At 46.4% G+C, this 12341-nt stretch overlaps 1 protein-coding gene across 5 annotated transcripts in view; it reads right to left on the reverse strand.

The window, feature by feature from the left end:
* SLC16A14 (solute carrier family 16 member 14) overlaps positions 1-10731 on the reverse strand; it is a 39035-nt gene extending 28304 nt beyond the window's left edge. For 3 of the 5 annotated variants that reach the window (XM_061387398.1, XM_061387405.1, XM_061387387.1), the window contains exons 1-2: positions 10047-10328; positions 2629-2900 (exon numbers count right to left, since the gene is read on the reverse strand). In XM_061387398.1, coding sequence (XP_061243382.1) covers positions 2629-2900; positions 10047-10207 — 433 coding nt within the window. In that variant the 5' untranslated portion in view covers positions 10208-10328. Of the gene's footprint in view, positions 1-2628; positions 2901-7708; positions 10020-10046; positions 10329-10640 lie in introns of those variants that run through there. The other 2 variants (XM_061387412.1, XM_061387422.1) reach the window with 2 other exon arrangements.
* Positions 10732-12341: the final 1610 nt, after the last annotated feature.

Below are 12341 nucleotides of genomic sequence, written 5' to 3' on the forward strand. Positions count from 1 at the left end.
CTTGGTGTGTAATAAGTGCTAAATAAAGGAGAGCTGTTTTTGCTGGCTTCTGCCTTGGAAAAGCACCCAACATATCTGCTGCCACCTGTATCAGGCACCTTAGATAATGAATGGCAATTTAGGGTCATGATAGACAGAATAAAAGACCTTTCATTTATATAACTATGAGCCTTGCTGTGCTATAATTTTATCACAAGATAAAAGATGTTTATCTGGCAGGTACCTTTCCTGAAGAAAGGTTATTCTACTGTCGGAAGCTCCACTGTCTGGAATTCAGAGACTCTCAGAATTCAGAATCCACAGTTACCTCCCAATTAAAGGTGACAATCACATTTCATCACCACTGTTGAGTTAGGTGTTCTGATTTGGGGGATCATCTTCAGGAAAGTGAAAGTGAAAGTAGCTTAGTTGTGTCCTACTCTTTGTGACCCCATGGGCTACACAGTCCATGGAACTCTCCAGGCCAGAATACTGAAGTGGGTAGTGTATCCCTTCTCCAGGGGATCTTTCCAACCAGGGATCGGACCCAGATCTCCAGCATTGCGGACAGATTCTTTATGAGCTGAGCCACAAGGGAAGCCCAAGAATACTGGAGTAGATAGCGTATCCCTTCTCCAGGGGATCTTCTGACCCAGGAATTGAACCAGGGTCTCCTCATTACAGGCAGATTCTTTACCAACTGAGCTGTGAGGGAAGCCCAAGAACCACATCCAATAACTTTAGGACTGATTTCCATTGTTTATGCCTATGGAACTTGTGAAACATGAAATAATACCAAAGACAATCTTACTGGATGGCTTGGAAAATATTGGGACAAATATCCTGGCCTTTGGCTGAATTTTCTTTTTTGTTGTACACACACACTTCCTAGTTTAAATCTGAAAGTATTTTGTTCTACCCTCTAAATATTTATTTTAAAAAAGGTAAGAAAATGGATTTAAGTATTTCAGAAGACTAGTTTTCCTTTACTTACTCATTGAAAAGGTAAAATTATATCCAACTTGAAAGTGTTCTTCGCTCAGTCATGTCTGACTTTTTGCAACCCCCTGGACTGTAGTTCACCAGGCTCCTCTGTCCATGGAATTCTCCAGGCAAGAATACTGGAGTGGGTTGCCATGCCCTCTTCCAGGGGATCTTCCCAACCCAGGGATCAAACCAGGGTCTCCTTCATTGCAGGCAGATTCTTTGCCATCTAAGCCACTAGGGAAGCCCATATCCAACATAAAACTAGCAAATTCCCTGCACTAAGATTAACCTCCTTGCACTTCTCATATGATACAACAGTCCTGATGTGAACAAGGCCACGGCAGGGTTGAAGGAGTCAGTTCATTACAGTTACAGGCAAAAATGATTTATCAGCAATTCACTCACACACGTAATGGTGCCCTTATTTAATTTTAAAACTAGATCAGTAACCAGTCCCTGTGATAAACACATGCCCCCTGCACACATCTTGGGAAGTAACACTCTGTCCTTGTTTTCTGTCATTAGCACTGCCACTGTTACTAATGTCACTGGTATTATCCAAAAAGAAACTGGCTGAATACCAGCCAAGATCCACAAATCTCTGAATTGAATTCAAGCAATTAATTACCAGTGTGGAAAACACTGACAAGGCACAGACTCTCGTCAAACACAAATATGCCTGTCATACACATCCTTTCACAAAACCAGGAAGATATCTGAGGCCATTTATGTTTTCCCTGGAGGAGTGCAGGGCAGTATTCTCCAGTATTCTTGCCTGGAGAATCCCATGGCCAGAGGAGCCTGGCGGGCTACAATCCATGAGCTTGCAAAGAGTCAGACACGACTGAGTGACTAACCACTTACACTTTTTTTCAGCTTTCTGGTTTACTGTCTCCAATTAGATAAGAATTGCTTTCATAGATTTCTGGGTGGTTAGCTTAAACAACAAAATACAAGAATATATTATTATTCCTTCCTGTTTGCTGTATCAATAACCTTTCTAAAAACAGCTTAATAGATTTTTCAACCACATGGGATCAATATTTCAAATTTAAAACACCAGGGCTCTGAAATAGGATGGCTATTTACTTTTACTGTGTTTTCTCTAAGTTTTTTTATCTTTTAAAAATATTGATAAGTGTTTAAAAACAGATTTGTAATGGTAGGTAATGGTTTACAATAGTTAAGAAAACAGGGGCAAACATTTTAATGATCATTTTTTTAAATGCTCAAAATGTTTACAGTACTCAAATAGGAGTATCACACAAAAGAACAAATATTGTCTGATTCTACTTATTCAAGGTACTTAGAGTAAACAAATTCATAGAGACTTTAAACAGAATGGTAGTGGTCAGAGACAGGGGGCTGAGAGGAGAGGTGGCAATGGGGAGTTATGGCTTAATCGGTAGGATTTCAGTTTAGGAAGATGAGAAAAGTTCTGGAGATGGACGGTGGTGATGAATGTACTCAATGGTACTGAACTGTATACCTAAAAATGGTTAAAAGGTTAAATTTCATGTTAGGTATATCTGACCACAATAAAAACAAGAGTAACATCCACCAACATCTCATCTCTGGTACTTCAACGAGATAAAGCATGACTTACAGCGAGGGACTGTCATAGTATAGTTATAATTGACAACAGGTCACACGTGAACATACCCACAATCAAAGTGACGCCCATGCTGAGGGAGCTGACCCATGCCGTCAGGCCGCGGCTCTGATGGAATTCTTCAAGCCACTCCACGTTGAGGACGCCCAGGGCCATCTGGGAGCCCATGATGAGGATGTGCACAAAGAAAGAGGACAAGACCATCACCCAGGCCCAGCCGCCGTCAATGTCTGGGTGGGGTTTAAGTGTCTTCTTATCTTTGGGGTCATCTTCGAAATCATACCCAATGTCTTCATGACTTGTATACATTTTCCAAGATGTTCTGAAATACATAAGGACAAATAATTTCATGGAACATTAGAACAAAAAATATCTCCTTCCTCTTTGGACAGCACTACCTCCCCATCAAAACCAAAGTCACCCCACTGTCACACTGGATCTTTAGTCTTCGTCATTATGTAGATTTGGGAACACGTCTTGCTTTTCACAAGACCAAGTGCTTTTATGAAACCTGTTTCATCTTTGCAGTCATCCTGTATATAAATACTATGATGGTTATTTCAAAGAAATGAAAATCGACTCGGAGAAGTTAAGCACCTTTCCCAAGTTCTCAAGGCCAGTAGATAGCATGGCTAGACAGGAACCTGGGAATTGAACCCAGCTATTCCTGATGCCAAAGCCCAAGCCTTGTGTCCCTTACTGAGATGGAAACTGACAGATAACACAGATGTCAGAGAAGGAAGGCTCCTGGCCTTAGGCAGGGGAGCTCGGTCCTGTGCAGGCTCCTGGCAGAGGTTATTGTTCATAGTTTTGTGGGTCCAAGTGTTCAATTTGTTCAGTACAGCTACAGGGGGTTGGCCTCAGGGGGACTGACTCATACGAACCCAACTCGGGAGACTGGTAAAGAAGAAGCTAATTTGTTATCTGACAATGGGAGATAGAGTTTTCTAATAATGATGATGCTATATCTGACATACAAGACTTACTTTTATCCCTTCTGTCCACCCCCATTCTGAGCATTTACCTGGGAAGCTAGAAAACTGCTAAGACAACAGGAAATCAGACTAAAGAAATTTGGATACTACAGTGATGTTCAGGTTACCAGAAAGCCAGGGCTAGATCTTGAAGGCCTTTATGTGTCAAAAAAGGATCTTAGAGTTTATCTTTACAAAATGAACAGTTGGCAGCTGCATTTGCACAAGGATGAGATAAGATGGCATATGTGCTTTGTATACACCCATCTCTCAAGTTGTTCGATCAAGAGGATGGAGGTTGGATGGAGCTAGAGGGGAGATGATACCAGGTCAGGGAAGGTCTCTGGTTTTATCTTGTAGGATGAGATTGAAGTATGTGCATAGGAACTGAGAATAAAGAAAAAAATAGAGATAGAGATAAAGACAGAGACAGACATAGATGCATGCGTGCTAAGTCACTTCAGTTGTGTCTGACTCTCTGTGACCCCATGGACTGTAGTCTGCCAGGCTCCTCTGTCCATGGATTCTCCAGGAAAGAATACTGGAGTGGACTGCCATGCCCTTCCCCGAGGGGATCTTCCCAACCCAAGAATCAAACCCAAGTCTTTTGTGACTTCTACACCGCAAGCAAATTCTTTACCCACTGAGCCACTTGGGAAGCCCAGAGAGACAGAGAATGATTAACCCCAAAGGTCATGGGACAGGGTTAGTCTTGATCAAGAAGGGTGACCAATCCTCTAAGACTGGAGGAAGCAGCAGATAGATAGAGATAAGACAGTAAGCATGGGATGGAAAGTTATGCTTGTTAGTGTAATTTCTTTGGTGAAGTCCAGGGAAGCTAGCTCACTGGTTGAGAATGAGGAGGATGGTGGCTATGTTGGGGCCTCAGGGTTCAGGATAATGAAACAAACCACTGTCTACAACGAGTGGAAGTGATTGTTGGGCAGCTGAGCCCTACGGGGCAGTGAAGCCCCACGGACAGAGCGGAGGGGGCACTCGGCCCCAGAAGCCACCAACGAGGACAAAAAAAGCAAGAACCAACGACTAGAAGTTGGTCTGCTTTTTTGTCATCACTGTTGTGCCAGTAATTCTGGATGTCACAGACAGAACACTCTTCCCTGAAAAAATCTGTTGTTGGTCAAGGTTTCAAACAGTGATGTTTTCATATTATGTCTGTAAGCATCGCATCAGCATCATTTTCTAAACACTGTGTTCTACATGGAAGTTATTTCAGAGAACTAATGGTGATATTTTGGCTTTGGCCACCTGATGAGAAGAACTGGCTCACAGGAAAAGACCCAGATGCTGGGAAGGATTGAGGGCAGGAAAAGAAGGGGATGACAGAGGATGAGATGTTGGATGGCATGACTGACTCAATGGACATGAGTTTGAGCAAGCTCCGGGAGTTGGTGATGGACAGGGAATCCTGGCATGCTGCAGTCCATCGGGTCACAAAGAGTCGGACAGGACTGAGCGACTGAACTGAACTGACACATATAGGGCCCCAGCTGCACACATCTGGCTTTTTTCCCTTACTGTCTTTTTCTTTTTAAAAAATCTTTTTATTGAAGTATAGTTGATTTACAATAGCATGTCAGGAGTACAGCACAGCAATTCAGTTTCCTTTATAGGTTATTATATAATATTGAATGTAGTTTCCTGTGTTATACAATAGGTCCTTATTGATTATCTATTTTATATACAGTAGTGTGTATATGTTAATCCCAAACTCCTGATTTATCCCTCCCTCTGACCTTTCCTCTTCGGTAACTGGAAGTTTGTTTTCTAAGTGTGAATCTGTTTCTGTTTTGTGAATAAGTTCATTTGTTTCATTTTTTAGAGATTCCACATGAGTGATACATATGATATTTGTGTTTTCCTATCTGACATAATTCACTCAGTATGATGATCTCTAGATCCACCCATGTTACTGCAAATGGCATTATTTCATTTTTTTTTTAAATGGCTGAATATTATTCTATTGTATATATGTACCACATCTTCTCTATCCATTCCTCTGTTGATGGACATTTGGCTACTTCCGTGTTTTGGCGATGGTCAACAGTGCTGCAGTGAAAATTTGGGTGCATGTATCTTTTTGAATTATGGTTTTCTCCAGATACATGCCCATGAGTGGAACCACTAGATCGTATGGCAACTCTATTTTAAAGGACTCTCCACACTGTTTTCTATAGTGGCTGCACAAATTTACATTTCTACCAACAGTGTAGGAGGGTTCCCCTTTTCTCCACATCCTCCCCAGAATTTATTATTTGTAGACTTCTTGACGGTGGCTATTCTGACCACTGAAATTTTAATTTGCATTGAACATCTTTTCCTGTGTCTTTTGACCATCTGTATGCACATATCTGTTTTGACAGTAAGAGTTTCTAAGAATTTAGAACTGCTGACACTCAGCTCAGCTCAGTTTGAGTCTGCAGTGCCTGCAGTGTTGCACATCACTGCCTTTAGCAGGACCTTCGAGATGGACCCTGACATCACATGATGGTGGGGATGAGGAGCAGGATGCCAGCTACTTGACTTTTGCCCTCCACATGCCCACCTGCAGTCTTCATTTTTGTTTAAAATTTAAAAGAGCGAAACAGAGTGCCAGAGCGCAGGGTGAAAAACTTGGGTTTGGAAAGCAGTCAATGCAAGAAATGTTTTACTCAGTTTGAATAATGTCTTTAAAATGCAAATGCATTCTTTGTTTCAGGTAATTATTTTAAAACAGAAGAGCAAATCAGAAAACAATTATTACTGACCGTGACATGTGATTATTACTGAAAATCCTTTAGTTGCAGTGGAGGAAGGTGATGTAAAAAACGGTCCCAAATACACTAGGAACACCTCCAACTGGGGGGCTTTTCTGTGCAGTACTGGCCCATGGACGAGAGGACAGAAGCAGATTGTGGCAAAGCACCCAGAGCCCAACCTCCTTTAGGGAGGCGCCCTGTGCCGTTTACACAGCCTCTCTCTGTACACTCCTGAGCAAAGAATTGTTTTTACTTTTTTGAAGGCTATGTGACCTGCAGAACTTAAAATGCTTACTCTCTGACCCTTTATAGGTAAAGTTCACTAATCCCCAGACTAAGAGTTTGTTGGGAAGAAACAGGCACTAAAAGATCAAGGATGCTAGTGGAAGAGCAATTTAAAGGATCTATCCTGGGGCTCATTGTGACTCTTCCCTTCTCTCCTAATCATTATTTTTATCTATTGGGCTTCCCTGGTGGCTGAGACAGTAAAGCGTCTACCTGCAAAGCAGGAGACCCAGGTTCGATGCCCTGGAGAAGGAAATGGCAACCCACTACAGTACTCTTGCCTGGGAAATTCCACAGACAGAGAGCCTGGCAGGCTACAGTCCATGGTGTTGCGAGAGTCGGACACCACCGAGCAATGAACACATCTTGACTCTTTCTTTCGCACTCATTGTTTTTATCTTTTAGATGATTCTATCTCTTAAACAGCTGGGCAGTTCTCAGCCACTACACTTCCTGCCCACGATGCTGCTCTCTGCTGGGTTCTTCCCGTCACCTCTTGTTTACCCAGGCTGCTGGGAGCGATAAAATGCTATCTTACCATGTAACTTCCCCACCCTGTCAGGTTATCTTGAGGATCAAGTTCAAACTGCCCTGTCTGCCCCCAGGTTCTCCTCTTGCGTTATCTGCCGCTCTGCCAGCTCCCTCCTCCTGCTCTTCACCTTTGCCCTCTACTTTCCAGGCTGGTGGAAGCACCTGCAGCTCCCTGAACCTGGCACAGCCTTGCAAGTTTTTGTGCATGATGTTTTCTTCTTTCGGGAACACTCTTCTCTCCTTCAAATCTCCTGCTCCTCTTCTGCTCATCCTTCAAGGTTTAACTGAATTCTAATAGTGAAATTTTGAAAGAATGAGAGAAAAAAAACGACCTTACAAATATCTCTAATATCCAACATTACAGTAAGTGTTAAATCAGTCACTCATGCCATAGCTATGCAATGCCAGTGCACCATCAAAAATGAAACTACACAGGCTCTTTGAAGACATATAAAGGTCACACTAAGGTGTGAATTATACTTGGGGGGGGTCACAAAATGGGGTGCATGAAATAACTCCTTTTTGGTTGTTTTTAAAAATATGTTATCCATAGTAGGGGAAAAACAGACTGGAGTGAAACAAACCTGTTGATGGAGATTATTCTTTGAATGATGGTCTTTCAAGTAATTTCTCTCTTTACTTAAATTTTTGGGGAAAGTTCTAAATATATATCAAGGAGATCCAACCAGTCAATCCTAAAGGAAATCAACCTTGAATATTCATTGGAAGAACTCATGCTGAAGCTCCAATACTTTGGCCATCTGAAGCAAAGACCTTGATGCTGGGAAAGATTGAGGGCAGGAGGAGAAGGGGGTGACAGAGGATGAGATGGTTAGATGGCATCACTGACTCAATGGACATGAGTTTGAGCAAGTTCTAGGAGATGGTGAAGGACAGGGAAGTCTGGTGTGCTGCAGTCCATGGGGTGGCAAAGTCGGGCACAACTTAGTGACTGAATAACAAACTTTATTATAAGAAAGTAAAGTTCCCTCTATCTTTTAAACATCTCCTGGTTCAGCTTCTTGCCTCCAGTAGACTGGTGGCAATTCAGAGCCGTTTCCCTTGGGAAGACTAGTCTGCATTGGGCTGTAGACTTGTGTGTGTGCTTCCCCAACACTCTCTTCTCCCACCATGAGAGGACAGTCTGCCTAATGATAGAAAGGGAAGTATAAGATGTAACCCATTCTAGGCTCACCTGCAATAGAAGCTCTGCCAGTCACATTAGGGCCTTGCACTGAAAAAGCTGAAGGAAGGAGATGGGAAGATTAGGGACCAATAGTCAACTTCCCATCCTTCCCTAAAGTGAGCTCATTACCAGTGAAAGAGAAACTATCCATGGGGTAAATGAAGTAACACATGCAGGCTATGACATGGAAATCAGCTACATATTTACCTGGTAACAGGCAGAAATGAAAATAATTCAGAGCCTGCGGGAGTGTTTCAGAGATTAAAAGGAAATTAAACTTTCCACACCGCTGTTAGGGGAGTAAGTTTTATAAGCAAGTCATCGATTTTTAATTTGACTATTGTGATGTTGTTGTTTGGTCCAACTCTCTGTGATCCCATGGACTGCAGCATGCCAGGCTTCCCTGTCTTTCATTATCTCCCAGAGTTTGCTGAAACTCATGTCCCTTGAATCAGTGATGCCATCTAACCATCTCATCCTCTGTTGTCCCCTTCTACTCCTGCCCTCAATCTTTCCCAGCATCAGGGTCGATTATGTTAGCATATAAGGAGTTCATTATAAGTGAGAAGTGAAAGGGAAAGCTCCAAAATAAAATATAAAATACAGTCTTCCCCAGAGGTGGACAGCTATGCTGGTAGCAGGTTCGTCATTAGATGTAGGTGTGTAGGGGCCTCTCTGTAATTTGGTTTTATCAATATTTGCACTCTAGACCTGGTGTGCACTGGAAATATCCAGCCTTTAGAGGGTGCACTTGAGGTCAACAGGCTGAAGAGCCTGGAACAGCTGAGCTAGTGCGGAGACCACAGCGCAGTAGAAAAGACTGTCAGGTACCCTAGCCAGGTTCACGCTGAGTTAGAGGGAAATGAACACCTGAGTGCCTCCTATGGCCAGGGATTGTGCTTGGTGGCTTCTCCACCACGATTCTGTCCAGTTGATACTAATGTTCCATTTCACAGATAAGGAAATCGAGGCTACTTGTAGAATGGGGGCCATGCAGCTTAGAGAGGCTAAACTACCAGGTGCACGCGTGCTAAGTTGCTTCAGTCATGTCCAACTCTGCGACCCTATGGACGGTAGCCCACCAGATTCCTCTGTCCATAGGATTCTCCAGGCAAGGAAACTGGAATGGGTTGCCATGCCCTCCTCCCGGGGATCTTCCCAACACAGGGATCGAACCCACCTCTCTTAAGTCTACCTGCATTGGCAGGTGGGTTCTTTACAACTGGCGCCACCTGCGTGGTAAGCCAAATTTGGACCCGGGTCTGAGGGATTCCAAAGCCTATTTTATCCACCATCACTAGTGAATGGTGAATAACTAACTGACTGACTGACTGTCTCATACACATACACACATCACAGGCAAAGCGAAAAGGAACCTTTCCAATGTCCAATAATAACCCTCACTCATCCTTGCTAATGAGCCTAGATCAGCTTTTCCGTGGAAAGAAAACGGCTTAATTGTTAAGCAGAGTTGAGCTCCTAAAACGCCGTCCGAGGCCTCAGCGGCGTCCGGTCCCGACAAAGCCGCCCCCGCCCCCGGCCCCTCGCCTCATTTTTGTCTCCCCTTCCCTTCCTGAGGGGCCTCGATCAGAACCACAACTGAGGGACCCGAATCTCAAGCCGGGGGCTGGAGCCCCGCGGTCTGGCCTTCCCGCCGCCTGCCTCCCCCGATCGCCGCCCTCTTCGAGAGGGACCCTCCGTGCTCCCCCCTCCCCAGCACCTCGAGACTCCCTCACCCCCGCTCCATCCCGTGTCTCCCCACACGCTGGGAGCCCGCCAGCTCCGCGGGGAAGCGGGGCCGATCGCAGTCCCTGCAGCCTGCGCCAGGAGTCCTCCAGCAACCCCGAAAGTCCTCTGACCCGGGTCTCCCCGCCCCCTCTTCCTCGCGCCCCATCATTTGTAGTTCGAGTCCCTAACAGGGGTCGAGAGAGGATGCGGGGGGCGAGGCTGGGCGCGGGGCCAAGGGCGCCTCCGGGGCCGGGCGGGAGTGAGGAGGGGAGCCCTGCGCCCTGGACGACGCGCGCGGGGCCCTAGACACGGTGGGAGAGACGCGCGTCCCCACGCTCCGCCCCGGCCCGGCGCTAGCCCGCCCGCCCCGAGGTGACCTCACCCGCGGCTCCCGAGCCCCCAGGCGGGCGGCCTGGGCTGGACCACCGCGCCTCCGCGCAGCCCTGCCCTCGATCGCCCCGAAGCCCCTTCCCCGATCCAGCCCGGGGGCCCGCGCCGCCGCTTCCCGGGCGTCTCGGGGAGCAGCGGCCACCGCAGTCCAAGATGCCCCCGGCGTCTCTCCATCCTCGGGCCCGCGGCGCAGCGCGGCCCGGAATACTCACCGCCCACAGCCCGCCGGGCGGCGGCCTCACTCGGCTCCCGGCCCGGATCTCCGAAATCGCTGCCTTCCTCTGAGCCCCCGGAGCGGTTGGGCGGAGAGATTTGTGGCGATGTCGCGGATCATCCCGAAGCTGCCTGAGCCCGCGGCTCGGCGCTCCGCCCGGCTCCGCGCGCGGTGCGGGCTCCCGGCGCCTCTGCTTCTCGCTGCCCGGCCAGCTCCGTCCTGGGGAGCTTGGAGATCGAGACCTCAGTCCATGTGGCTTTTAAAAAAAAGGGGGTGGGGTGCGTTTGGAGGTGCCCGAACCTAACCTGAGCTTCCTTCCAATCCGTGCAATTTCAAATCTCCACGCTTGTTCATTCCCATACCGGCTAATTCTGGTTTGGCAGGGGGAAAAAAAAAAAAAATGCAGTCACCTCGCGTGCACACTCTTGTGGCGGGTTGTAGTTTCCAGCTTTGACTGAGGTTTTCAAATGCTCTCGGCACGTTTATAACTGGAGGAAAGGGCCTGAAACCTAAGGTGCAGGTGGGAGTAGAAGGACCTTCTATTTCTCTGAGATAGGAGAGAAGTGATGGGGGAAGAAAAAAAAAAAAAAACCTAACTGAAGGCTGGGCCACATGATAGAGCAGTTTGTAGGTGGAAGAGTCGGGCAGGCCCTGCAGCGTTCGCGACCAAAGCTTGCGTGGTGGGTTCCCTTGTGGCTCAGCTGGTTAAGAATCCGCCTGCAATGAGGGAGACCTGGGTTTGATCCCTGGGTTGGGAAGATCCCCTGAAGAAGGGAAAGGCTACCCATTCCAGTATTCTGGCTTGGAGAATTCCATAGACAGAGGAGCCTGGCAGGCTACATTCCATGGGATCACAAAGAGTCGGACGTGACTGAGCAACTTTCACTCACGTCACTTCATCCTGCGTGGTACCTCTCCTTTTCTCTTTCCAGTATCTGACCATTGTCTGGTTCCTACATTGATGGGCACCATAGATTTCATTTCCACCTGTACCTGCTTTGTTCCCAACAGGGCCCAACTCAATGCTTTGCCCAGGGAGAGTTTTCAGTATTTGTTAAGTGAATGTGTGAATAAATGAAACCAGCGCTATTTTACTTCACTGGACACACTCTGTTCTCTATTGCTATTCTGATAGAGTATCACCATCTTCGTGACTGAAAGCAGTAGCTTCAGTTCAGCTCAGTTCAGTCGCTCAGTCGTGTACGACTCTTCGTGACCCCATGAATCGCAGCACACCAGGCCTCCCTGTCCATCACCAACTCCTGGAGTTCACTCAGACTCATGTCCATCGAGTCAGTGATGCTTACTATTTCATAATGCTGGGGGTCAGAAGTCTGAAAGGGATCTTGGCTAAAATCAAGGGGTTTTCAGGTTTGTGTTCCTCCTGGCAGGCCTAGGGGAGAACTCAGACTTCTGGAGTCAGCCCACATTCCCTGGATCCCGGCCACTTCTTCTGTCTTCAAAGCCAGAAATGGCTGCATCATTCTGTACCTTTCTACACAGTCACAGCTCCGGCAGGCTCTTCTGTTCTGCCTGTCTTCCACATTTAAGGGCTCTTGGGATTACATTGGGCCTACCCGGGGTAACTGGGTTATTGGATAATCCAAACAATCTCCCCATTTTAAGGTCAGCTGATTAACATTCTTAATGACACCTGCAACCTCAATTCCCCTTTGCTCTGTAAGGTAACATATTTACA

This window comes from Bos javanicus, chromosome 2 (genome assembly GCF_032452875.1).
Source record: "Bos javanicus breed banteng chromosome 2, ARS-OSU_banteng_1.0, whole genome shotgun sequence".
Taxonomy (NCBI): Eukaryota; Metazoa; Chordata; class Mammalia; order Artiodactyla; family Bovidae; genus Bos; species Bos javanicus.